The sequence below is a fragment of the Papaver somniferum genome, chromosome 1, assembly GCF_003573695.1.
Source record: "Papaver somniferum cultivar HN1 chromosome 1, ASM357369v1, whole genome shotgun sequence".
NCBI classification, from domain to species: Eukaryota; Viridiplantae; Streptophyta; class Magnoliopsida; order Ranunculales; family Papaveraceae; genus Papaver; species Papaver somniferum.
In genome coordinates, this window is record NC_039358.1 from 20,379,581 (window position 1) to 20,406,035 (window position 26,455).

General features: G+C 37.2%; 2 protein-coding genes across 2 annotated transcripts; one reads left to right on the forward strand and one right to left on the reverse strand.

The window, feature by feature from the left end:
* Window positions 1-5,329: 5,329 nt before the first annotated feature.
* LOC113326538 (probable glutathione S-transferase) lies at window positions 5,330-10,643 on the forward strand. Its single transcript, XM_026574248.1, has 3 exons — window positions 5,330-5,541; window positions 9,801-9,977; window positions 10,059-10,643. Exons 1-3 carry the CDS (start codon window positions 5,404-5,406, stop codon window positions 10,401-10,403), a joined length of 660 nt encoding a protein of 219 aa, XP_026430033.1. The 5' UTR covers window positions 5,330-5,403; the 3' UTR covers window positions 10,404-10,643.
* A 2,382-nt stretch (window positions 10,644-13,025) lies between these two features.
* LOC113280871 (probable LRR receptor-like serine/threonine-protein kinase At1g56140) lies at window positions 13,026-26,094 on the reverse strand. The gene is made up of 24 exons (XM_026529455.1): window positions 25,797-26,094; window positions 24,679-24,865; window positions 23,712-23,783; window positions 22,832-22,903; window positions 22,632-22,703; window positions 22,385-22,456; window positions 21,592-21,663; window positions 21,415-21,486; window positions 20,678-20,749; window positions 20,531-20,602; window positions 20,370-20,441; window positions 20,203-20,274; window positions 19,998-20,063; window positions 19,561-19,626; window positions 17,974-18,018; window positions 17,802-17,866; window positions 16,593-16,975; window positions 15,940-16,138; window positions 15,695-15,856; window positions 15,349-15,467; window positions 14,638-14,848; window positions 14,325-14,556; window positions 14,086-14,236; window positions 13,026-13,690 (listed from the first exon to the last, which is right to left on the reverse strand). The coding sequence occupies exons 1-24, from the start codon at window positions 25,939-25,941 to the stop codon at window positions 13,298-13,300; spliced, it is 3,144 nt and encodes a 1,047-aa protein (XP_026385240.1). The 5' UTR covers window positions 25,942-26,094; the 3' UTR covers window positions 13,026-13,297.
* Between the last annotated feature and the right edge of the window lie 361 nt (window positions 26,095-26,455).

Consider the following 26,455-nt stretch of genomic DNA (forward strand, 5'->3'; position numbering starts at 1 on the left):
CCCCCTCAATCACTCTACAGTACAATTGGAAGTAGGACTTCATTGGTCGCTTTTGAAGTTTGATTTCATAGCTGAAGAGTGGAAGTGGTACAACTCGGTGCACTCAAATGAGGACTATAAAAAAGATGCACAACAACTGGCAAATGTGGTGCAGTTGGAACTCAACAAGAAGAGCGCTAAATGGTGATGCACCTATAGAACCACAGGAAATAAACATCATGCAATGCCCTACACAAGGAGTCAATCCAGATTGCCTCATATACACTTGTTACTTTTTGAAACGAGGTATGAAGAAGAGAAAGAGTATGGAAAGAGATCAGCAGAGGGCCGAAAAAATTTGTCAGGATATGAGAGCGAAATTGGTGGCAAAGATGCTGAAAAAAGTTGGAGTGTTTGAAAAGGTGTGGGATGTAGCAACGGATGAAGAGCACAAGCAGTGACACCTGAGTATGCAAAAGAATCTGTTGAGGAAGAAGAAGAGTCTTTTCTAAAAGTTTTCTATCTTTCAGACAACTCTTCAAATTTCAGTTTTTATTACTTTGTTTATGACTTGTCACTTTGTTTATGACTTATCTCTTTTCAAATTTCAGTTTTTATCAATTTGTTTATGACTTATCACTACTATAAAAACCTTGAATTAATATATTTTTATTAGTTTCAATATTAATGTTACAAGTTTTTGACTTATCTCATTCACCAGGTTTTGAAATATTAAGGTGTACTTGATTGTGCACAGTTACTGACAGAGTAGAAAATGTTTGGAAGGTGTACATAATGGTACACATGTACTGACAGATTTTTATACTTGATCAAAAGTATAAAAATTGAAAATGTTTAGAAGGTGTACATAATGGTACACAGTTACTGACAGAGCATAAAATGTTTAGAAGGTGTACATAATGGTTCTAAATAGCAAAAGTAATTACTAATTATACATATCTGAAAACATATAATACTACTAAGCAAAAATAGACTAGAAGCATCCATTGTACACCAAGGTGTACATATAGGTACACCTGTAAAAAAGACAGGTAAGAAAAACTGAAGTTTACAGGAAGGTGTACATAATGGTACACATGTCCTGGCACTAATTATCCACGCCAAAAGAAAATTGAAAAGACATTACCAAAAGTCATAGAATCTTTTGAACAAATGAAACATAGTAAAAATCATCAAATCATGGGGCAGATAGTTCTGTTGTGGTGACCAAGAGTGAAGCACTTTGTGCACATCATAGCCCTATTTTGCTTCTCATATGCATTCTTGATGCGATGTGTTCTTCGTCTACCCGGTGGAGGAACAGGAATAGGAACAATAACCCTATCACTAGGATCATAAGACTTCGGCTTGTCATAATTGGGGATTGGCAAGATGATGTGCTGGTATGTCCTGTTGTACCATTCGGTGGTGAAGTATGGCTCAACAAATGAATAGATGTCTTCTCTCGTACCTTGAACGGCAGCACAAGTATGGGCACAAGGAAAACCATTAACTCGCCATCTGTGACATGTACAAGTTTTCTGCAATAGATCTACAGAATGAGTCCGGGGAGACCCGACTTCATACAATCTTTCCATAGACTGAACAACAGTCCAAGTACGACCAATGTCAATGTTTTCCTTTAGTAAAGCCACATATTCAGGAGTGAGCCTAGTGTTGAAAGTTTCTAGACCGTAGTATCCTTCTCTCAGACATCTTCTCCATAACCTTCAAACTAACATAATAAAAACACAAAACATAAAATCAAAACACATGATCCAAAAAGGAATACAGATGAAACATGTGTACAACAATGTACACATTAAGGAAGTCCATGTGTACAACAATGTACGCACAGTTGCAGATTCACAGATAAAAACATGAGTACAAGTATCTACAGATCAAAGCAAATCCATGTATGCAAACAATGTAGACAGACTTACATAAATAAAAAAACTAAACATAAAACTCACCGCATCGCATCGAGAAGAATAAAAGCAGGCAACTTTTTGAAAGGAAGAACCCAGTTGTTGAAGGACTCAGCAAGAGTTGAAGAGTGAGCACCATATCTGCATACAGGGAAAAATGCATTTGCCCATTTCTCCTTTGGAATAGTCCTGATATAGTTAGAAACATGCCCACATCCAATTGCATGCATGCCCCGCAAATCTTCTTCAAAGTTCGTTGGTGTGTAAGAGTACGCAGCTTTGTAAAACAAATCAAGAACGGGCTTCGAATTCGCATCACCTGATCCAATTGGGAGATTGCATTTGATGTGGTAAAAGAAATAACTGTGATGTGAATTAGGAAAATATTTTGGAATGCCCTGCAAAAGTCCTTCTCCACGATCACTAAGGAAAACAATCGGACGACCATCGACAAGTTTTTGAAGATTCTCCAGAAACCAAAACCAATTATCTTTGTTTCAGAAGAAACAATAGCAAAAGAAAATGGGTAAAACTCATTGTTTCCGTTGATACATGTTGCAGCCATCAGAGTACCCCTGTGTCTACCAGTAAGGAAAGTAGCGTCCAAGTAAATCATGGGCCTGAGATACCTATAGTTATGCTTGCAAACACCGTAACAAACGAATATCCTCTGAAATCTATTGGTTCCATCCTCAACTTAAAAACCTCACATAGCTATCGGGATTAGTTTCTTCAATTGCTTTGACATACCAAGTAAAATCACTATACGGCTTCTCATCATCGCCATACTGTTCTTCAAATACAGCTTCTTTCCCTCTACGGGCATGGTGATACTTAATATTGGACCCATAAGTTTTCTTGAAAAGTGAAATGATCTATCTTGGTTTTAAGCTAGGATCACCCTGTATATTGTCAGCGATCAAATGCTTGACTAACTTGGTTGTCACCACAGGACTCTTCAACCTCAAACCAACACCACAACTACAAAAAAAAAAAAAAAAAACTGGAATAAGTAATGTGCACCACAATTTACACCTAATAAAGATCTCAAAACCAACACTATGAACATACACACAAACCAAGCAAGAACATGTATTTTAAGAGTACAACAAGTACAGTGCACCCCAATGTACACCTAAAACAAATCTACATATATGAGATGCACAACTATGTCCACCACTATGGACATAAAAACAAAAAGCCTAAACATAAGTAATGTGGACTAATATGAAAACCACTAACCTGTGAGCGTTAGAATCTTTCAGCACGAACAGAGAAGTATCACCATTCACAGGCCCAAAGTGAATCCTCCAAGCACAACCATCTTCTTCGCATTTTGTAGTAAAACGAGTTGTGTCATTTTTAAGAATAACAATCTTGTGACCAGTATCCATATTGTACTTATCGAGAGCAATCCTAACAGCTTTAACATCACCCATGAATTCTCTACCAATCTCGTCAAATACATAATTCCATTCATCGATAATAAGAAGCTTCCCCTTGTCTGCATCATGATCTAACACCCTTACCATCTTAGGACTTTCAGTTTCACAAGCAGACTTAGAACAAGAACCATAACTACTACTGCAACCAGAACTTCTGCTACAACCAGATTTAGAACGAGAAGTATGATTCGGAATCATACCCACACGCAAATACACATCTTCATTGTCAATAAGAATCATGAAACCAATTAAGCTTTGTAGTTGTACATCACCTGTCACAAAAACTACTTGAGCATTGTCCATATAGCTGAAACATATACTCCCATAGGACAAAGACCTCCACTGCTTGCATGCTAAATGCTTCAATTCTTCTACGGTTATTTTAGTATTAACAAGAAAAACCGCAGAATACTCACCATGATTCAAAACAACATTGATAAACTTGTCAGGATTATTTGGTATCCCTACATATTACAAAAGAAATGATTAAAATCATCTGAAGCTTCAATTTCATACAACCTAAAAAGTAAACAGTGTACATGAAAGTACACATTTAATCAAAGCCAAAAACATCAAGTAACAGTAAACCTAGATAAAAATACTCCATCAATTAAGCTCCAGAATGTTACTGGAACACATAATTGAATAAAATAGAAGACTAGGATCTAGTATCAGTTCGATTTCATATCATGCATCATAAAACTAAAAAATCAACATCAAACAACAGTAAAAAAAAATCGAATTTATCTAGTATTAACAGTAAATCATCATCATCACGAGAATCAAAAGCTAGTATATAACAAAATATCAACTCACGATCATACGAATTGATATCATCAACTCATAAAATCAGAAAAACTGAAAATTAGATTAAATTACAACCAAAAGAAAACTAACCTGAGGCTGAACTCTGCTCCATTAGCAATCAAATCCAACCTAAGCTCCCAGAATCTGTTAAATCACCTCCGAATTAAAACCCGGAACGATCAATCTCTCACTCTGTGGTTTCTTCAAATCTGAGATTAAGAATTTTCGAGTCTAGAACACACTCGAACGTAACCTGAGTTGAGATATGATGAAGAAACGATCAAATCCTCTCTGAAACTGTTAAATCGCCTCCCAAATCATCTCAGAGCTGCATCCTGTTTTGAATTCAAGTTTCAGATCCAAAAATTTCGATTTCAAAATCAGGCTTTATATAACAGGAATCGTTCAAGGGTAATTATGGTATATGGGAAAGTCGCAAAATCGGGACTCGTCCGTGGTTTTGGACTAACTCGTCCATGTTTGGACTAATCTGTTTTGGACGGGGTTTTTTTGGACTAAACTGTACTGGGCTTCAGATGGATGGACTAAAGCGTCCAAAGCCCAGTAATTTTGGGACCAAACGTCAATTTCTACTTTTTCAAGGGATGATTTGCGTAGCCACATGAATCCTCGTTATACAGCACATGACTAGGTTGGTTGTATTCAAATTAACTACGCATGATCGGATAGTTGACCACATTTACATTTTGGTTATATTCAAATTAACTACGCATGATCGGATAGTTGACCACATTTACATTTTACCTGCCTAGCCGAATTTATTACGCGAATATTTACACTTTTTCCGCTAGCACACCGCCTACCGGTTGAAAATTTAGCTCTCATACTTGTGAGATGCTAAGAATCGTCCAGCTCTGCCACCACCACGGTGGGACTACCCTCGAAACATTATCCATCCACTATATTTATAGACCTCCGTACATAGCCTACCCCTCAAATATCTAGTCTCGAAGTTAGATCACACAGATTAAATATTCTAATCGTTAAGTTCAACCCTCTTTCCGTTTCCAACCCAATACAAGAATCAGCTTTTCGAAGATGACGCAAGCAATGACATATCATTCACTAAAAGTTCCGGAACTCGAAATTTCACTATAAAAGGTGGTTCACTCACACACTACAGAATCATAATTTCCTTCTTTACTTCCTTGAATCTGTTTTCTCTTCTTACATTTTTGAGCTTACACTACCAGTTTTCGAAAACAGAGTTTGTACTGTTAAGAATGGCAGATGAAGTAGCCCTCTTGAGTTTCTGGCCAAGTATGTTTGGAAACAGAGTTAAGATAGCTTTAGCTCTTAAAGGTGTCGAGTATGAATTCAAAGAAGAAATCCTCAGAGACAAAAGTCCATTGCTTTTGGAGATGAATTGTTAAAACTTTGGTAAATTCCTTTCTTAATTTTATTCATAGTAGTTCTATAGATATTTATACATGACCGATAACTTGAGACTCAAAACTTTCCTAAGACACGGATTTGAGACTTTCCTTATAAGTCTCAAAATCATGACTTACATGGACAATCCTTTCCTAGTATATGACCACACTTTCCTAAAATATCACTTACCTTATCAGTCTCACATTAATGACTTACATGGACAATACTTTCCATAGACTGACCACTACGGTCTTGGAAAGTATTACACTTTCCTTAATACCCCCCCTCAAGACGGATCATGCAGGTCACAAATGCCCATCTTGGACAAAAGACCTTGAAACTGAACTCGTCCTAATGATTTGGTGAAGATATCCTCCAACTGCAACCCCGTAGGCGTATAAGAGGGAGAAATAATTTTCTGTACTATCGCATCCCTAATGAGATGACAATCCACTTCTATATGTTTAGTTCTTTCGTGAAAAACGGGATTCTGAGCAATATACAATGCCGACTGACTATCACAAAGAAGACTCATTCCATGTGTATGACAAACTCCCAAATCACCTAGTAATTGCTTCAACCACTTCAATTCACAAGTAGCTGCAGCCATAGATCTGTATTCTGCTTCAGCTGAACTCCAAGAAACTGTGTACTGCTTTTTGATCTTCCAAGACACTGGTGAATCTCCAAGAAGCACAAACCATCCTGTCAATGATCGTCTAGTCAAAGGACAGCTTTCCCAATATGAATCACACCATCCTTTTAAACTTAGACTACTATCAGAGCGCAACAAAATTCCTTGCCCAGGATTCTTTTTCAAATATCTAACTACCCAAAGTGCAGCTTCCCAATGTTCTTGTCTTGGATGCTGCATAAACTGTGACAAAATATGCACAGAATAAGCTAGATCTGGTCTAGTCACAGCCAGATAAATCAATCTTCCAATCAGTCGTCGATACCTTTCTGCATCAATCAGAAACGGCCCTGTTGCCAAAGCTAGACGATGATTAGTTTCCATTGGAAACTCTGCTGGTTTTGCTCCCAATAACCCCGTCTCCATAATAATGTCCAATGCATATTTCCGTTGACAAACATAAATGCCTTGCTTACTGCGAGCTATCTCCAAGCCCAGAAAATATTTTAATTTTCCCAAATCTTTCATCTTGAAACACTGTCCCAAATATGTTTTAAATTTATTTAACTCCACTATATTATCTCCTGCAACAATCAAATCATCCACATACACCAAAACATTAAGCTGCATCTTTCCTTTGATCATAGTGAAGAGAGAATAGTCTGAATAAGATTGCCGAAAACCATAATTCTTCAAAGCTGTTGATAGTTTTGCGAACCAACAACGTGGAGCCTGTTTCAAACCATACAATGATTTCTTCATTCTACATACCATATTAGGATTACCTCTCGCAAATCCAGGTGGTATTTTCATATACACCTCTTCCTCCAAATCTCCATGTAGAAATGCATTGTGCACATCCATCTGATGTACTTCCCAATTTTTAACAGCTGCAACAGCTAGAAAAGTGCGCACTGTTGTCATTTTTGCTACAGGTGCAAAGGTCTCTTTGTAATCTAAGCCTTCCACCTGATGATTTCCAAAGATCACCAATCTTGCTTTTAAACGAACCAAATTCCCATTTTCATCATACTTTTCTGTATATATCCATTTACTTCCTAGTGCTCTCTTGCCCTCCGGTAATTCTTGCAAAACCCAGGTATCTTGTTCTTCTAGTGCTCGTATTTCTTCCTCCATGGCTTTCCTCCATCCTGGATGTTTCATTGCTTCTTTAAAGTTGCGAGGTGCAGAACTCGCAGTTATAGCTGCAAGAAATTTCTTATACGGTCTAGAAAATTTATCACAACTAACATAATATGTCAAAGGATACGGTGTACCTGAGGAGGATGATTGTGATGAATGAAGATGAGATGGACTGTTTTCTCGAGTGGTGTGCGTCACAAATCCCTTAAGCCTACTCGATGGAATTTTCGTACGCTTTCCTTTACCCATATCACCTTCTACTACAACATCATTGCCCGGACTCATAATGTCAGATCTCTCTTGAAATGCTACACGTTCTTCTTCCGTTGCAGTCACATCTTGAACTGCTACACCTTCTCCTTGTGTCACAGTTACGCCCGGTATGCCTACAGCGTCTCCTGCTGTCGCAGTTACGCCTGGTACTGCCACACTTTCTCCTGTTGTCGCTGTTACGTCTTCATCATCACTCCAGTCAAACGCTGGATTCATCTGATCAGTCTCAGCTGATACACCAGTCACCTCGGTCTCAAAATCATGACCAGGCTGAACACTCTCGTTGCGAGTCGAAACTGTTGGTTGCTGTAACACAGATGTTTCATTCTTATATGGGAAACTATTCTCACAAAACTGGACGTCGCTTGACACAAGAAATTTTCTTTCATCCAAGTCATATACTTGCCATGCCTTTTTACCAAACGGATATCCAAGAAAAACACACCTCCTTCCTCTACTTGCAAATTTATCACCTTTATTACTTTGATCATGCACATAACACAGGCATCCAAACACTTTCAACTGATTATACGGAGGTTGCTTTCCAAACAATATTTCATACGGCGTTTTATTTTCCAGAATAGGTGTAGGAGTACGATTAATCAAATACGCAGCTGTCAATGCGCATTCTCCCCAAAACCGTATTGGCAAGTTGGCTTGAAATCTCAAAGCCCTTGCCACATTCAATATATGTTGATGCTTTCTCTCCACTCTTCCATTTTGTTGCGGAGTGCCTACACACGATGTTTCAAAAACTATCCCATTAGTCTTAAAATATCCACGTAATGAATTAAACTCGGTACCATTATCACTTCTAACAACTTTGATATCTTTATCAAATTGTCGTTTCACAAGAGCAATGAAATCAAGAAACGTTCGTTCAACTGCCGTTTTATTTGGAAGTAAATGAATCCACACACCTCTTGAAAAATCATCTACTATTGTTAAAAAATATTGTGCTCCACAAGACGATGTAGCCCTATAAGGACCCCATAAATCTATATGAATCAACTCAAAAATACAACTGGATTTACTTAGACTACTAGTAAAGCTACTCCTATGTTGTTTCGCTCTTGGGTAAATATCACAAACTTCATTATGCTTCTTCAATCTACTCACACCCGGCAACCTTTGCAATACTTTTTCTGATGGATGTCCCATTCGTCGATGCCACAGCTCGTATGATTCTCCACTGACTGCCATAACTTCAACTCGAGGCACACCACAGAAAATATACAGTCCACCTTGTCGTTCACCCATTCCAATCACCTTCCTCGTCAACCGGTCCTGTATAAGACATAAACTGTTAGTACATTGTACCGTACACATTAATTCATCAATAAGTTGTGTGACTGAAATTAGGTTACAAGTTATTTGAGGCACATAAAGCACATTATTAAGTCTCAAACCGCCCTGCAGAATAATAGTCCCTATTTTCTCAGATTGTGCATATTTTCCATCTGGGAGTCCAACAGTACACTCCACAATATCTTTCACATCAATCATGTCATCTCTTCTACCCGTGACATGATTTGTAGCTCCCGTGTCAATAATCCAATTCGGTTTAGTTTGCTTACCTTGAAGTTGGGACGTATTTTTCTTTGCATTCAAAAACTCAAGCACCTGTCTGAGTTGTGTTGCGGTTACTCCCATCAAATCTGAGCCGTCTGAGGAATATGGACCATTTGACTGCTTTGTCTCTGATATATTTAGATTATGTGCTCGAACCTGATTGCCCGTTCCTTGTCCTCTACCACCTCTTCCATTCGCAAATCCTAGGTGATATACTGGATTCTTCTTTTGCGTATCATAATCTATATTCTTGTCTTTGCTTGATTCTCCATCTCCACCCATTCTCAACGATTTTTTTTTTTTTTTTTTTTTTCAGTTTTCAACCGGCTCGTGATGCCATGTTAAAACTTTGGTAAATTCCTTTCTTAATTTTATTCATAGTAGTTCTATAGATATTTATACATGACCGATAACTTGAGACTCAAAACTTTCCTAAGACACGGATTTGAGACTTTCCTTATAAGTCTCAAAATCATGACTTACATGGACAATCCTTTCCTAGTATATGACCACACTTTCCTAAAATATCACTTACCTTATCAGTCTCACATTAATGACTTACATGGACAATACTTTCCATAGACTGACCACTACGGTCTTGGAAAGTATTACACTTTCCTTAATATGAATCCAATCAATAAGAAAATCCCTGTTTTGGTACATAACGGGAAACCCATTTGTGAATCACTTTTAATCGTTGAATACATTGATGAAGTCTGGAATCACAAGTCTCCGTTGCTACCTACTGATCCTTATCAGAAATCTCAAGCTAAATTCTGGGCCGACTACATTGACAAGAAGGTAAAGATTCTTTTTATTCATCTATTTCATTTCGTGCGCTGTTTTCGTCTGCGTTTTTCTAATTAGATTCTCATTTGACAGTTTGCTGCAACTGGGAAAGAGATATGGAGTACCAATGGAGAAGAACAAGAGAATGCTAAGAAGAATCTCATCGAGATTTTGAAGGTTTTGGAAGGAGAGCTCGGGGAGAAACCATACTTTGGTGGTGATCAGTTTGGGTTTGTGGATGTGGCTCTCATTCCTTTCTATAGCTGGTTTTACGCATACGAGACTTTTGGAAATTTCAGCATAGAAGAAGATTGTTCAAAGATTGTGTCCTGGGCAAACAAGTGCATGGAGATTGAGAGCGTTGCACAGTCACTCCCTGATCCGAAAAAGGTTTATGAATTTGTTTCGGTAATCAAAGGGTGGCTCGGAATTAAATAGGTTTTGATTGAACACTACTTGCAAGTTTGATGTCTCTACATCTGTCTGGCTTAAGGAGATGCATAATAGTAGTATTGTGTTCTTGGAGACAAATAAAGTAATGTTGCTATCTCTTTTATTTTTAAGGTGTGCGTTTTCAAATGTAATGGACTATGGACTTTGGTCGAGAGGGAAAAGTCTTGAGTTGTCTGTTTGGATTTGTTGAGTTTATTCTGGCAAATAAAATTCACCATCACACTATCTATTAACCAAATAACAATATTATGCCAAACCTCTCCCGGTATGGCTTAAAATCGACTCGACTCTTGGAGAACATATCTGCAAGGGAAGTATTCCGTGGAAGGAAAATGCACTACTCAACCATAAGTTGTTCACGCCGTTCGTTCATCGGAATGGCACAACAATGATGACCCTTTTCGTCATTGTGCTGTTACACCAAAAGTTTGGATGATTTGGTTATTTTATGGCAGGGATCGGGCCTTTTCGTCTTCGACGAGGATTGTCATGAACAGTTTGAATTAAAATTTCAATGATCGATGATGCAAGCAGTGACAAAACCATCATTGTCCGGCCAAAGACCTTACGAAATTTACAACCAAAAGCAAGTCAACGAAGAGTCAAAAAGATGCAGTATTCTGATGGGCTTTTACACCAACTTGAGAAAATTGTGTAACAAACTTGCAAATGCACAAATTAATGGTATCCGGCTATCAGCACAGGATTAAAATAAGATTTTTAGGGAAAGCTGATTTGTTTAGGGGAAAACACTTTAAGGGGAAAGCCAGTATTATTCAGACGTTTATAGGGGGAAAGATGTACTAATATTGACTATTACAACTTATTTAGTAGTACCAGTTTACCCCTTTGAGCAAACCCATATCTAACTGACCATGAGCTCAACTGTAACAACCGATGATAAAAGCGTTTTTTCACCTAAAGATAAAAGAAGTCACAAGTTGTTGTTTTTTGGTCGAGGAACGTATATTAAAGTTTAGGTTTGAAGAAAACTTTAGTTTTTGGAGCTTCATTCGTATGTATGTGAATTTGTGTATGTACGCACGATTGGTGTTTGATAAAAACAGCTCACAAATGAATCTTATACTTTGTATCCGTACTCCAAATCTTGATTAGACGCACCAGTCATAATATGCTGCATGGTCTCTCCTGCCTTCATAGCTGCACATTCAATAGTTTCAGAAATGCAAAGCCTTTGCACGGCGTTGTAATCCCTGAATCAATTTCTCAGAATATTGTATTTCTCCAATGTCAGCTTGTTTAGTGCGCTTTTAAGTTTATTCAATACACGCTATTCGTATGACAGAGTTCCCTTCCTCACAACGGACATTCACGAAACCTCAGCCTTAATGAGACCAGGAGGAAGATTACGGGTAGAATCTCACCCTACCATTAGGCTTCGTTGCTCACGGGTCACGTCCTCAAATATTTCACCTGTTTAGGAAGGCGGTGGACAACCCGTTTAGGAAGGCAGTGGAGAAAGTAGAGTTAGTGTATTTCTTCTTCTTGTTTTTAGAATTCTAGGAAATTGCTTGTCGGGTACATTGTACTTCCTAATCTGACCGACCTATGCTATATAAACAGGTCGTGTGGTACCACCTCATGATCACTATTCACTACAACTAGCATCTCTTTCTTTCTTATTTATCGGGTGAATCACGAAGTAATAAATTGTTCTTACCTACTGTCTGTGTCTATCATGGAGAATATTGTCAATGAAAAAGTGGCAGTGACTAATAAGGAGACGAATATCCAAGCCCCTGAGACTACTACTACTGCTGGTGGTGGTGTCAGCAACAACAGAAGAAACAAGAAGGCCAAAAAAGAGAGTATTTGCCTGAAAAAGTGGCTAAGGCGGTGGTGGTGGTGGAAAAAAGAAGAAGAGTACTCTTAATGTGGCGTCTTAACATGTTCTGTGAGCGTCTGCTACTATATTTCCTTTGCTATTAATTTGTGGTGGATTGCTCTGTGGGCGGCGTCATCGTCATCCATGTAATCTTTTTGCGGGACAAAATGGTTTAGGGTTCATCATGGTTCTACGCTAAGTCGCTAACTCAAGTATATGATTAGATTAAGTTAAGGACAAACCGGTAATCTTTAGTATTTTGTCAAGGGGAAAGACAATTCCTTACCCCTCCCCTTCAATGACCAAAAGTCGAAAAATAGACCATAGTCAAATTATTTTAACTTTCCCCCTAAACAAATCAGCTTTCCCTATAACAAAAATCTAAAATAAGTACACCAATGAATTTTTTAAGCACGAGTTTCCTTTATTGTCTTGCTAAAACTACATGATTGGGTGACTTGTAACCAAAAAATCGCATTCGATTCCCAAAGCATTCAGTTCTTTTCCGAATGCATCCCGTCTAGTTTTTTGTTCCAAGAGACTGATAGAACCTATGGTTCAGATCGTGGTCTTAGATTTACTCACCACAAAAGTAGATGAAAGATGTTATCTAATAGACTTTCAGGTTATCAGTATCTTTCAGAAAATATCATGCAGGGAAATTACAAAGAGTGGAATAAATCTTCTGATCAACTGATAGGTTAGGTGAAACAAACATGCATCAGCTGCACAAGTTGAATAAAGTGTTTTTGGCAATAACGGAACCAGGATAAAAGTTGATTATCAATTCTAGAAACAAATTATACCAAATTTACAGTTTGCGAACATACTGTACCAAAAACGAAAAGATTTTTTCTGCATGTTCACAGCAGAAGTTCATACTTCACACACAACACAACACACACAGTAAATAAGAATGAGAAATCTAAGCACTTCCAGCAAGGAACTTTGTGTTTGATACACAATAATATTGCAAAGTTTCGCCCCTGGACATACACTTATAATACATTAATACAGGAACACAAAATTATTTTTACCTCCCCTCACCAATAGTCTCTTGCAGCATGGGTTGACTTGTTGCTGGTGACCGATCTCTGCCAGCTATCATGCTTGTATCAGTTGACGTGTCGAGTTGGGTATTTGTAGTTTTTGATGCAAATGATAGTGAATCATCATCGTTAATAAAAGAGCTCATATCACTGAACTGCCAGTCTGTAATATAACTAGGTTTTGATGTAACGGTGCTTACTTCAACGTCACCTGACAGCATACCCACCACACGAGACATTGCTGGCCGTAACCCTGGTGATGCCTGAGTGCACAAAAAGGCTACTCCAATCATACGCATAGCTTCTCCTTTGTCAAAATCAGCTAATGATGGGTCCACCAGTTCCAATGAACGATTCTTTTCATGTAGACTCCAAGCCTAAAAAGTTTTTAACATCACACAACAATGAATTAGCTCTTGAACTAAAGTTGCTTCCAAAAATAAATATTGGATCTAGATCCATCATCCATGTGCTTCACTCATGCAAACATAACACTTATTTTCACCACCTTATAGGAGGGTTCACAATTTCACATCAAGATTATTCGGGGAGTTTTTTTTAAAAAAGAAATTTGTCTAGCAATAATGATTTTCTTCACCATGAATATAGACCCTCCTCAGTTCGGCGAATTTCTTCGACCAAAAGCATGTTCCTAATGATTTCAACCAGCTTTTGATTGGGACTATTTAATAGATTTTGAGGTGGCAAGAAAAGTGATCCCATAGATACCTTTGGAAATATATAATATATAATTTTTTACTTGTGATCTTACCCATTCCAGAAGATATATTTTATCTTGGTCCAAGTCTGTGTCACAATTTGGTCGACCACTAAGAATCTCCAGCGCGACAACACCAAATCCAAATACATCAGCTTTCTCTGTAAGATGTCCACGCATGGCATATTCTGGGGCAAGATATCCTCTTCAAGAGACAGAAAGATGGTTACTTCAGTACTGTTCAAATAAATATCACAGAATGGTATAGTGAAATCATATGTGAGAAAGCTTACATTGTTCCTGCCACTCGGGTACTAATATGGGTTTTTTTGTCATCATATAACTTTGCCAAACCAAAATCTGAAATTTTGGGGTTTAGATCAGTGTCGAGAAGAATATTACTGGCTTTGACATCTCTATGTACAATTCTTGGTCTCGACTCTTCATGAAGATAAGCTAGGGCTCTTGCTGCTCCCAAGCAAATTTCATAGCGGGTTGGCCAACTGAGGTGTAAGCCACTCTTTCCTGCAAGGTGATGGTTATTAGCAAGCATGATCAAGACCACAGTATCCACATATATTATGTAAGAAAAACTTTATGCCATACCAAAGAGTGCTTGATCTAGGCTTCTGTGTTCGAGATACTCATAAACCAGGAGACGATTTGCCCCCTCAATGCAGCACCCATACAATTTCACAAGGTGGCGGTGCTGTACAGAAGATATGGTAGCAATCTCTGCCACAAACTGGCTTTTTCCTTGATGAGAAGCTACAGAAAGTTGCTTAACAGCAACTGCTCTGCCATCAGTAAGTGTGCCCTGCAGGTACCACAATCTAATAAATAACTGGACATTGTTGATAAGACTTTCATCAAAAATAGGAATTGTTGTTGCTCACGAAGATACTACCCTATTCTTTGTTGTTTTCAACAGTCTTGTAAGTACCCAGTACATCATTTACTGCTCCGCTCAATTTGACAATACAAAACAGTGCAAGGACTTTGTTTTATCAAGAAACTCAAAGTCACTTGATGTCCTTCAACAAAACTCAATGGGTCTTTGTGATTCCTATTTTCATACATTAGTATTAGATCATTTTATTCTGAACCTCTCTTTATGGATTTGAACCATTTTCTGGAAACTTCAGCTAACACTCGGTACGGTAACCTAGGTCAAGTCTGGACTTCTAGAAATGATGGAGATGAAAAAAAAGTACAATGTGCATGTGCTCTTTGAGGGACTCATTCCATCAAAATTTTAGCCTTTCCTTTTTAATTAATTAAGCTAAGAGAAAAGCTGAACCTTAATTAGTTGATTACCTTGTAAACAGATCCAAATCCTCCCTCTCCTAGCTTGTTTGCAGAATTGAAGTCATCCGTAGCATTTTTCAGTTCTGCATAAGTAAACATATTTGGCCTGTTCTCTATCCCTAGAAGCTCTGCGAAGCAATTTAACATTTGTAAGTACTGGCTCTCTTATAAAAAGTGGGATTCCATGTACTTATTTCTACCCTCTTAGCTTGCATCTTCTTAGTAAATATTAAGCATTTGTTACAGAACTGAATTTAAGATGACGCAAGAAAATGATTATACTGAACAAAGGTTTAGTAGCATACATACATACATAATTGAACTTCGAAGCTTACTCCAGATAAGTATTATTTACCTTCTTCTTCATCGATATCTGACCTTTTCCTTCTACAATAAAACACCGCAAATATGGCAATCAAGCTCAACACCGCAACAGAAACTACGATGCCGACAATTAGACCAGTCTTGCTCTTTTTGGGAGCAGCTGGAGGAAGGTTACTGACAGTTGGTTGAAAATCTGACCAGGAAATCAAGAATTAGTAGTTGGCAGAAAAGTTTTTGAAACACAAGAACTGATATAATTCAATAATGTTAGTTTACCTGGTGTAACACTAATTGCAGAAATGGATGGTCCGTAAGAACCTTGCTTAGGTATGCAGCAAGTCCCTTTCCCGGCCCAAAAAAGATGAATCTCAAGGTAGTTCTGAGATACCTGAACCTTGTAATTCTTCTCAACAGCTCTATTAGAGGCCCCACCTGCCTCCTTTCTTATATCAAAATCCTTCACAAGCCTATTCCCCTGAAACAATAACAAATAGACAAAAACAATGGGCATTATTGTTACAAAATAATAGGAAGCTTAAGGTCATAACTGTCGACAGCTTGAAATTAAACCCAATAACTTATCGTATAAAAGACACTTCAGAATTGGTGCAGCCATTAACATCATCAGTTTGAGATACTCATACGTATAAGTGGAATACTAACCAAACTGCCACCAGCAGTATCTATTATCATTGATTAGTCATATTCACAGTTATTGTTGGGCATGGACTTCTCCTGGTGTGCATGATTTATATAATAATTCGACAAATCATGCTCTATGAATTTTCTAGTACACGCGCTTTGTAAGTTTCGGTAACTCTTGCTTTATTTGAGCTTGAAGGAAACACTATGATTCAGATGTAGTAACTAGTAAGATGTTACTAAAATAAATTGCAAACCTAAAGTTGACTACATTACAACAACTCTACCTGAAGATAAATATCGAAAACACGTCTTCCAAGACTCTCCCATGTGAGGGTGCTGGGATCTTTATAATCTGTCTCCGCAAATCGCAGGTTGACATTGTACGGTCCGTTCTCAAGACCAAGGCCGTAGTATCTTAGTGATCCTCCTGATATCCTGGATGTCTGAAACAGCTCCGAGTCTAAAGTACCCGTTATCTGAGAAAGAGTATTTAGGGTATACTGAGCTCCTTCTCTTTCAGCAAACAGACCGACATTGCTAACGGCCCATCTCCTAGTATTAGTAAGATTAAATGATGCTGCACCAAGGGTTGCGTTGTCTGCCTCAAAATCTATACCATCTGAAGATCTCATATTTGAGCCACCACACTTGATCGCGAAAGAGGAGTCTGCCGACAATAAAAGTAAAACAATAATTATAACGTGAATTCTAATGTTTAACATAGCAGTCTTCAAAGTAGTTGGACACAATTTATAAAGGTTCACACCGAGTATGAATATGTCACAAGATCCTACAACTACGAAGTCCTGCTTATAATAGTGAAACCTGCTGGATATTTTTGTCTCATAGCCTGGAGATATGAAAGCTATTTCTTTCATACGGACAAAACACTTGCTAAACTTTCGCAAATAGAATCTGAAGGTCTAATCTCATCTGTAGGTCTATGTCCTTAAAATACAAGTCATAAATGTACCGTAAGATGACGATAGTGATACTCGTTGTTTCTCTCTTGGATACTTTTTAATAAATGGTACATGCTCTCAGAATCCTGCTAATAAGAAACTTCAGATAGATTTGTAATGCCATTTTGTTTTAACAGTTGTGTATTAATGGCATCAAATTGCTTGGCTGGTGAGTTCCCCTCTGAGTTCTCATGAATGAGCACCGCATGTCGGGAACATTCTACCTATTCAACCTACAGCTTATAATTATACTTACATGTTGCAGTTGAGAGAGGAATGCGGAATCGCATTACTAAAAAAGCATGAATCATTTAGTTTCAATCCGAATCTTATTTATGGTATTTTTGTCACAGAGAATATATGGTCCAAGTTCAATCATCCCATCCTAATTAGAACTCAAATTAAATACAATCTCACTTGGTCGAGTAAAACAGCATAAAAATCACAATCAATTGAAGAGTGGATAAAAGCATGTCATCTTACTAACATTTAAGGTAGAATAACTTGGCACCAAAATCAGAGGTGACTTACAGCGAGGAGGATCTCTATTGCAAGAAAAATTTCGTTGAAGGCAATTCAATCCTGAAGCTGGAACACTGAACAAACAAGAGATACCACATAACTTAAAAAAAATATAATAATAATAAATAAAAATAAATAATAAGAACTCGGAATCTGCTGCAACTTCATTCGCGTAGCTCACCTATTTCTCAAGATATCATCTGGAAAATTATTTGCGACCAAATTCCTGCATCACACATCATGCATTGAGATCAATTTTTTTTCTCTGTTGCTAAGTGTTGCAGGTTTGTATCTAACATATCAATTATTAGACTATTCAATAACATATATGTAGAACACCAGACGCTTCATTTGTTAAACAGGTGCCCAGACTCACGGATACGCATGCTACATCAGAGTAATATTTTTGCGAAACTGGCTTGTATTTAGGGAGTCTAAGTCACACCTAAAAGAGAAGCACAAAAATCTATGAAGTTTCAATTTAAAACCAGCTCCTCCAAGCTAGCATTCATTAATTAACAATTCTCGGCTATACAACATAATAAATCAATGACCCAAACCCCCTTCTCCCTCTACCAACGAAAATTATAATGACCAAATCTGCAACCAATGTTTTCAAAAAGGCCGCATGATAGCTGTTAAAGTGTTCATTGGCCTAACTCTCCGAAAAAGACCGCAGGATAGCTGTTGAAGTCCATGGGCCTAACTCACCTTGTAAATCGACTTACAAGATTAGGTTGCCTACGGCATATACACTTCACAAATCCAGGGAATCTAGGCCACGTGAGACCATACTCAACAATAGCAACATATTGTAGAAAAGCACTATTACCTTTATCCCCCCCTTATAGATCCGACAAACATTTCTGATCACCCTAGACCCAATAGGATCACAAACAATAGCAAAACAAATAATAGAAGTAAGCAATTGCTCAATCGGCACGTAAATTTTATTCAATTTAAGGGGACTTTTACAACGTTATCTTCAAGGTGTCCTATTTACTCTCTCTGAATTCTTCTTCTAATATTCTCTCTACATCTTGTTCTTCGCTCAGAATTTCCCTCTAGATCTCTCCTCCATCCATAGGTACCAAGTAGCACTTAACCCTTTCTAAATTGATAATTCTAATTCAAGTAACACTCTTTGTTTTCCTACTAGAATTAGAATCCTAAACGGATTTTAGAAATATGATCCTCATCTGAGACGAACTATAAAATAAATATCCCAAGAAAATCCTAGGTAATTGGGTCTTTCGATTGAACTCATACCTGAAAACGGATCAATTTCTATTTATCGTTATGGATACCAGAAAATACAGGTCGACCTTACAATTAAATATGCAGGTATTTGTGTAAGGTCGACCAAAATGGAGGGTATTTATAACATTTCCACTCCACCAAAAATGGAAAATTATTTAAATACCCCTCAAAATCCACCCTTTGAAATATACCCTTATTCAACTTAAATATATACCAAAATGGAGGGTATCTAAATATACCCTTATTTAAATACCCCTCAAAAGTAAGAACTAACTTTAAGCAAAAAAACTAAGACGGGCTTTCATTTTTGCTCTCATTGAAACGAAGAGGGGCTTTCATTTTTGCCGATATGGCTATATAATTGTGATGATGTGGACAAAACCTGGTCCATAAGAAAATCAACAAGAGATGCGCGTTCACAAAGGAAAGGACCGTCACACGAAACAAGATTGTTGAGAACTACAGAAAAGAATAAAACTAAACTAGTTCTCTGTTTCTGTGTACATACAGTGATGTGTTTTGCTGGGTTACCCAGGAAGGAAAACTTCCTGATAGTTGATTGTACGACAAATCTCTGCACGATACGAAACATAAGCGCGGTCATTATCAATGTTATTAAGAAATATAATAAACAAGAGGAAACAGATTGTGGTGATTATACAGGCATGAGAACAAAAACACCATAAAAATAAATTGGATAACAAAAAAGAAGGTATGGTGGGATAAAAACAATACAATATTTGATTCTGGCACAATATGTACTTAAAAAATCCACGTAGCAAAAACCACAACCAATATATTCCCCTGACAACTCCCAACCTTTAGGTCAGCACAGCACAGCACGTCAGGTAAGTAGAATCTTCCCTCACCATAGAAGATGTAATAATTGCAGTGAATTGAGTGCTGAAGTACAGTTTTAACATAGGATAGAGTGTGAGGACATACACAGTGCGAAGACTTGAACTCTTTTGGGGCGGAAGGATACCAGACAGGCTATTGTTTCCCAGAAACCTGCAAATCGATGCAAGTGATGGTTAAAAGACATCATCGTCATCTAATTTCTAATTAGGGGTGTATATAACTAGACTGAATTATTCAAAAATAAAGAAAAAAAAAATCAACTGAATAAAAGATTAATATAGGCTCTTACAAGTTAGAAAGAGAACTCAAATTGAAGAGAGCCGCTGGAATGCGTCCAGTTAAGTTGTTAAAGCTCAGATCACTGGAGGTAAGCAGCCAAAAATAAGAATATAAAAGAAATTTGTTTATATAGGCACAATCACAGTAACATAAAGTATCAAGGAGATTTAAACTTACAGCCTCTGTAATTCTCCATACTCTCCCACGTTGGATGGGATACCACCAGATATCAAATTGTTTCTCAAAACTCTAGCAACGGAAGGAACATATAGATAAGTTAGGTAAATTTCCAGAAGTGAGGTATTGGGTAGAATTGTTTGCCTCAGAGAATATCTTACAAGACGGTTAATTTCTTCATGCCCTTGATAAAATCCAACGATGAGCTTATGTTAGACAAGTCACTAATTCTCCTACAATAATATAAGACATGTCAGAAAATCCAGATAAGACACAGATCAAGTATCCGATTGTAAAAGGACACTCACAGGTCAGTTAACAAAGTCAAATTAGATAAGCTGGGTGGAATAGGCCCTTCGAAAGAATTCCCTTGAAATCTCCTGTATACAAAAAGATAGGATCATCAGGGAAATCTGAAGTGAAGAAAATAAAATTCTCCAGGACAAATATATGCGAAAATACAACTCCTTCGAATGTGAATACATTACGGTTCAGGAGATGCGCGCTGCGAAATACAAAAAATAAAATAAAAATAGAATCTTAACGAAATCCCGCGGATAGTATTGGGATAACGCTATAAAATAGGTATACCATCTTATTATGTTCATCATATCCCAAAGAACGCAACGTCGCAACCTGAGAGAAACTAAAGAGGGGAAAATTTTCTAGAGGACACACATATGTCAGATGTATATCTCTATAAGATGTGCATTAACTCCTTGATTGGGGTATTAAGCTTACGAAATACCCCAAAAGATCATCCTCAAAATGTAGACTTGTCGATAGTACTGGGATTATCTTTAATTCAAGTGCTGTACTATGACAATTTCAAAAGTTCATTTTATCCAAAAGCACACAGCAAGAGATGATTATTGGTTGATATTATCATTACTACAAAAGATCCTAGGTTCTTGTTTGTGTATGGATGGTGATAACTTGCATTTATGGTATCCATATACTATAAGCCAGGAATATCACCCAGGTGACATTTATTTAATAATATAAGTGAATGAATCTGAGGAGAATATCACAGAAACCTTCTTACAAGGAGGTTAGTTTGGACCAATTGCCAATGAAATCAGGTATCTTGCCTGTGAAAGCATTGTCTGAAGCCCACCTGAAACCCCAAAAATGCTTTTGCTTGTAAGATGACACGAATTTTAAGCACTGGAGCAAAAATATATGATCAACTAGATGAGAATTTTCAGATGATGATTCATACACGGTTTTCATGTTTACTAGGCTAGCAAATGTCGGAGGTATCTCTCCACCCACTCCAGAACTGTCGATGTAACTGCCAAGTTCGAAACAAAATCAATACAACGACTTTTGTTATTTCTCGAAAACAGGAGGCTGCAGTTTAAAAATGCACATAGAACCGCTTCAAACATGTCATCCTGGGAAAAGAAAAAGGACCTATACCCTGCCACTTGTCATTGGTTTGATCACAACTGTTTTTGAAAGCAGTTCCACAGGATCATTTCATTTTATGGAAGTGTGTGTGAGAGTCGAGATTGACTTTATCCAAGATTACTAGCCCAAGCTTTCTAATCACGATATACTATACTAGAGCATCCACAATCGTTATGCTAATATGGTACATTTACCTTATTGATCTAGGCAATCGTTAGTGTAGATTGGTATCAATGCCATATATGGTAAATATACCATACAGGTGTAACAATTCCCAAGTTTAACCTACGGTGTTTAAAACTGGGGTTGTACCCATGCAGTTTTAGAATCCGCTCAAAATATAGGATGTGTTTGAAACCTTAGGATGGGTTTGAAACTACTCTTGTTGTTTAAAAGGTGGGACCTACCTTGAATGTTGGATGTTGGCAAAGTTTTAAACTCAAACATTAGATGCTTTACTTGAATCCTTCACCCACTGTGGCGAATCAGTGTATATATATGCACCTATAGTGCTATGCTATGTTTATCATAGCAATTTAACATACATGATTGTGGATACTCTTAGGCCTTCTGCTAACGATGAGATACAACTTAAAACTTACATCTGATCAAGATTGGTTAAAGACCCAAGCTGAGGAGGGAGTGACCCAGATAAGTTATTTGAACCAAAAGCCCTGTAAAAGAAGAAGTAGCAAGCAAGTAAGCATTTTCAATTTCATTATAATACTTCAACCACAAAATCCACACCTTTTACAGCATGAAGTTAAAAGAAAATTATGTTGATCAAACTAGTTCCACAATAGCAATCTAAACAGCAGAAAACTGGTTAGTCAGTAAGAAGTATCTTACAGTAATGTTAATTTCTGCAGATTTCCAAGCTCCTTGGGAACAGTTCCTGATAGGGAATTAATACCCAGTGACCTGATACAGAATTGAAGCAGGAAAATATGTTAGCAGACTGACAAATATCAATGGGTATTAGTAAAAAAACATGAAGCTTCTGCTGTTTCTTTATTTCATTCTGTTTCCGAAAGAAACCATGAACTTACAAAATTTCTAGCGAAGATAAACTGCCAAGAAATGCAGGTATGGGGCCTGTTAAGAAATTTTGATCCAACTTCCTGAAAGAAAGGATATAATACTTGGTATTAGAAAATTAGAATATACTTTTGCACGCAAACTGTGTCCATGTGCTAAGTCTCGTTTCAACTAATGCAAAAACTTTAAGCTAAATTGGTGCGGAACATGCTTAAGCTGTTGAAACTATCCATAATTCTTTTTCTACACAGAGTAGTAAGCTTTTTAAATGCTAGGATTTGGAAAACAAAAAACACGCATGATATTTACAATGTATAAACAATGCTATTCTGGTGATGCCAAGTGATAGTCAAACCACAAAAAGCAGAATAGTAGTAACCAGAAAAGATGGATGGTCAAGGAAGCTTGCATTAATCTGTCAATGAATACTGATAGGGCCATTTCGAATTCAGTTACAAAGCTACAATGTTACATTAAAGGACGTTTTATTTTCTTTCTACACTGTTCTCTACTTAGGTTTTTTCTCCTTCACACAAGCTATTGCTGTCAAATTTCATGCTTTCCCATTCTCAGTCCTAATCTGGAGATTGAATTCCATAAATGTTTCTTGAAATTTTACCTACTTATAAATTTCAATGACAAAAAATACTACTCCATGTAAACTGAGTAGCCAACTATGCACTATGTATAAATAGTTCTTTAGCATACAGTCTCAAGTTAGGTTTTAAGAACCTTCACAAAGCCTTGGAATAATGGCACATTAGTGGAAAGAAAGATTTTTGTCACGCCATTCTTATTAAATATTGAACCCTGTTTTGACATCATCCATTGAAATAAGTAGCAAGCCATGGAAGAAATACATAAAAATGAACAAACGAAGCAGTTCCGTACAGATAGGTGAGAAAAGTCAAATTTGCAAGCTCTTCTGGAATCACGCCTCTTATGTTTGCTGCATAAACTCTCCTGAGGACACCAAACCAATCAGATTGCGTTAAGAGAACTTTGAACAATTATGTTAACAGTGTTATTCACAACTAAAAAGTACTTGCATGCAGCTCATGCTGTTTATTCATAGAACTATTTCTTTAATGCAAAATCAACAACAATTTACTACATTTCATTATCCATAGACTAAAGGATTAAAACATTTTGGAAAGCAAATACAAGAGTGATTTAGTGAGAACACTTCCAAGCTACAAGAAAAGGAAAATATATAATTGATTTAAACTTTAAATTCCAAGCGTTAAATTGTGGAATTGAAATGATTTCCAGCAGGATAAGTAGGGCACAGAGAGAATTAGCGTGTTACTGCAACATCGTTTTTTTTTGTTTTTGTTTTTTTTGTGGTGGTGGTAGGAAATAATGCCTTAAGTGTAACCGGTTATTAGAAACCAGTAAATGGTGCCTCATAATCCTCAGGTCCACTTGAAGGTTTAACTTGGTTTAACGTGAGGATTTCTAAGATCTCTTCCGGTTAAAACTGACCAAAATGTTACTATAAAAAACAGTAAATTTTGTTTTAGTTACTATACTCTTTAAAATAAGAGGATTATCTCTCACTGTTTCTTCTCTTTCTTTTGTTTCTGAAAGGCGAATGAAGGTTTTTAAATGATCAACAAACTCCAGATCGAGGACTCAACCTCCTCTGACTTCCAGTATCAAGAGTGAGGCCCCTGGCCTGTCATTAGTTGGTTGTGACTAGTAGTTCAATCCTTGTACGAGTAGATTTTGGTAGAGAGTATTGAATCTAAACATTGCAAAACTAAAATGTTACCACACATGAAAAAACCAAATGGAATCGTAATAGACCTTGAAAAGATTCTATTGATCAAGAAAAAAATGAGATCATGAAACATACAGGTGAGTAATGTGGCAAGTGGATGCATTAGAGGCTCCACAAGTGCATTTGATCCCCGGGTTGAAATTGGGGTTATCCTCTATACCTGTTTGGCCTAATGCAAGTCCACTGCATGGCTCCCCACTTATGTTCCACAAAGAACCAGCTTTGGTATTCCATTGCTGGAAAATGGAATTTAAAGCTCTCACTGTTAAACAAACAATTTTTATTAGTGAAGATAAAAAATATGCGTTTTAGGTCAAAATTATGGTATAAATCTTAACAAATTATACAAAACAATTGGAACTATGAAAGAAAGTAAATGAAAATTAACGCTTACTCCATCAAACTGATGGAAATGGAATGACTCTGTTCGCGATGAATCCTGTGCTCGACTCCCACCATTGTCGTCCGGGTAGAAGAAGAAGATGATTTCTCATCCGAGTTTTTCACAAATGGTCATTTTTAATTTTTTTTTTTTTCTAATATGGTCATTGATGGACTCAAAGGGTGGCTCGTTCGAGTCAAATTATCAACTCGGTCCTTGGAGTGATGCACACTATTTTGCCTCCTAATTTGCTTGGGGTGTACCAATCCAATGGCTAAGGACGTCCCTAATCAAATCGTTAGCAGCTAATTTTTTAATTTTAAACAACCAGATAATCATTTTGTAGAAGAGAATAAATTGATGTAGAGGGAGATAAACGAATACTTAATTGAATTATTAACTAGTGATATGTATACATCAGAGATACCTGAATACCTCAATTTCAAGTGGGCCGTCATCATCATAAACTAACGAAATGAGGATAAGAAAAAGACTTTTCTCGATCTTGGATCAAAATTTACTAAGAGCAGAGAGGCTCATGGCATGATTGACCTTGAAAAACCTCAACAGGCCATCAGTTTGATCACTATTGTTAACTGGTACTTGAAACAGCTACTCAAAGCATAAACGAGGAAGGAAGAAAAACGATGAAATTGCTCAAAATCAATAGTTTATTTAGAATTATCCAAGAGTATGAACTCGACAATTCATTTTACAGTACGCAATCCAACGGAAACTAAATTTCATCAAGGGAACAAAAAATTGAAGAGAAATTAAATAAGAAGAGGCTGCAGATTATATATGGATGTACCTTCAACTGGGTCAGTAGTCTGAGCTTCTGATATATTGAACAACAGAGTACTAGTGATGATGTAGAGATAACAGCAGCAGCAGCAGAAGAAGAAAACTGATACCGGCGATGATGGCTGGGGATTTTTATCCAAAGCAAACTTCATTTCATCTATATAAACTTTGAATCAGTTACAGAGACAAATTAATGAATCAATTCTGAACACTACTGAAACAGGGAGATAATAAGTAGTTGTTTTTTTTCTGCAAGAAGAGAGAGAATAAGTGTAGTATGATGAACTGGTTTACTGTGAATTCCTTCTATTAATTACACCTCGATTATTATGGCAAGTTGGCAAGACTTTCAGGTCAAGACATTGTGCTGGGGTCAGGGGGAGTAGGTACACGAAAAATGGGATCCACCAATTACCATGCTAATTTACACCATTTTACGCGATAAAAAATAAAATAAAATAAAAAGCGAATACACCCCAGGTGATAAATGGGATGCCAAAGCGTATCTAGTCAAACTAATAATACCAGGGTCAAGCTAGTGTTTCCATGTAAAGGCTCCATATATCCTTTCTTCTACTGGTAATATTTTACTCTTTCGGCGTAAAAGTTAGATCTGCATTTGAAGTTCGTCGAGAAATCTAGGTTGCCGACTGACACCAAGTTGGA

Bases quoted from the DNA above. Each gene is read 5' to 3' on its own strand.
- LOC113326538 (XM_026574248.1), top strand. From the start codon at position 5,404: ATGGCAGATGAAGTAGCCCTCTTGAGTTTCTGGCCAAGTATGTTTGGA. The intron at 5,542-9,800 runs ATGAATTGTTAA...ACTTTCCTTAAT, and splicing joins AAAGTCCATTGCTTTTGGAG to ATGAATCCAATCAATAAGAA. The intron at 9,978-10,058 runs GTAAAGATTCTT...CTCATTTGACAG, and splicing joins CCGACTACATTGACAAGAAG to TTTGCTGCAACTGGGAAAGA.
- LOC113280871 (XM_026529455.1), bottom strand. From the start codon at position 25,941: ATGAAGTTTGCTTTGGATAAAAATCCCCAGCCATCATCGCCGGTATCA. The intron at 22,457-22,631 runs GTAAGATACTTC...CTTCTTTTACAG, and splicing joins CTGCAGAAATTAACATTACT to GGCTTTTGGTTCAAATAACT. The intron at 16,139-16,592 runs GTAGAGTTGTTG...TTATTGTTTCAG, and splicing joins TTTTCGATATTTATCTTCAG to GGGAATAGGCTTGTGAAGGA.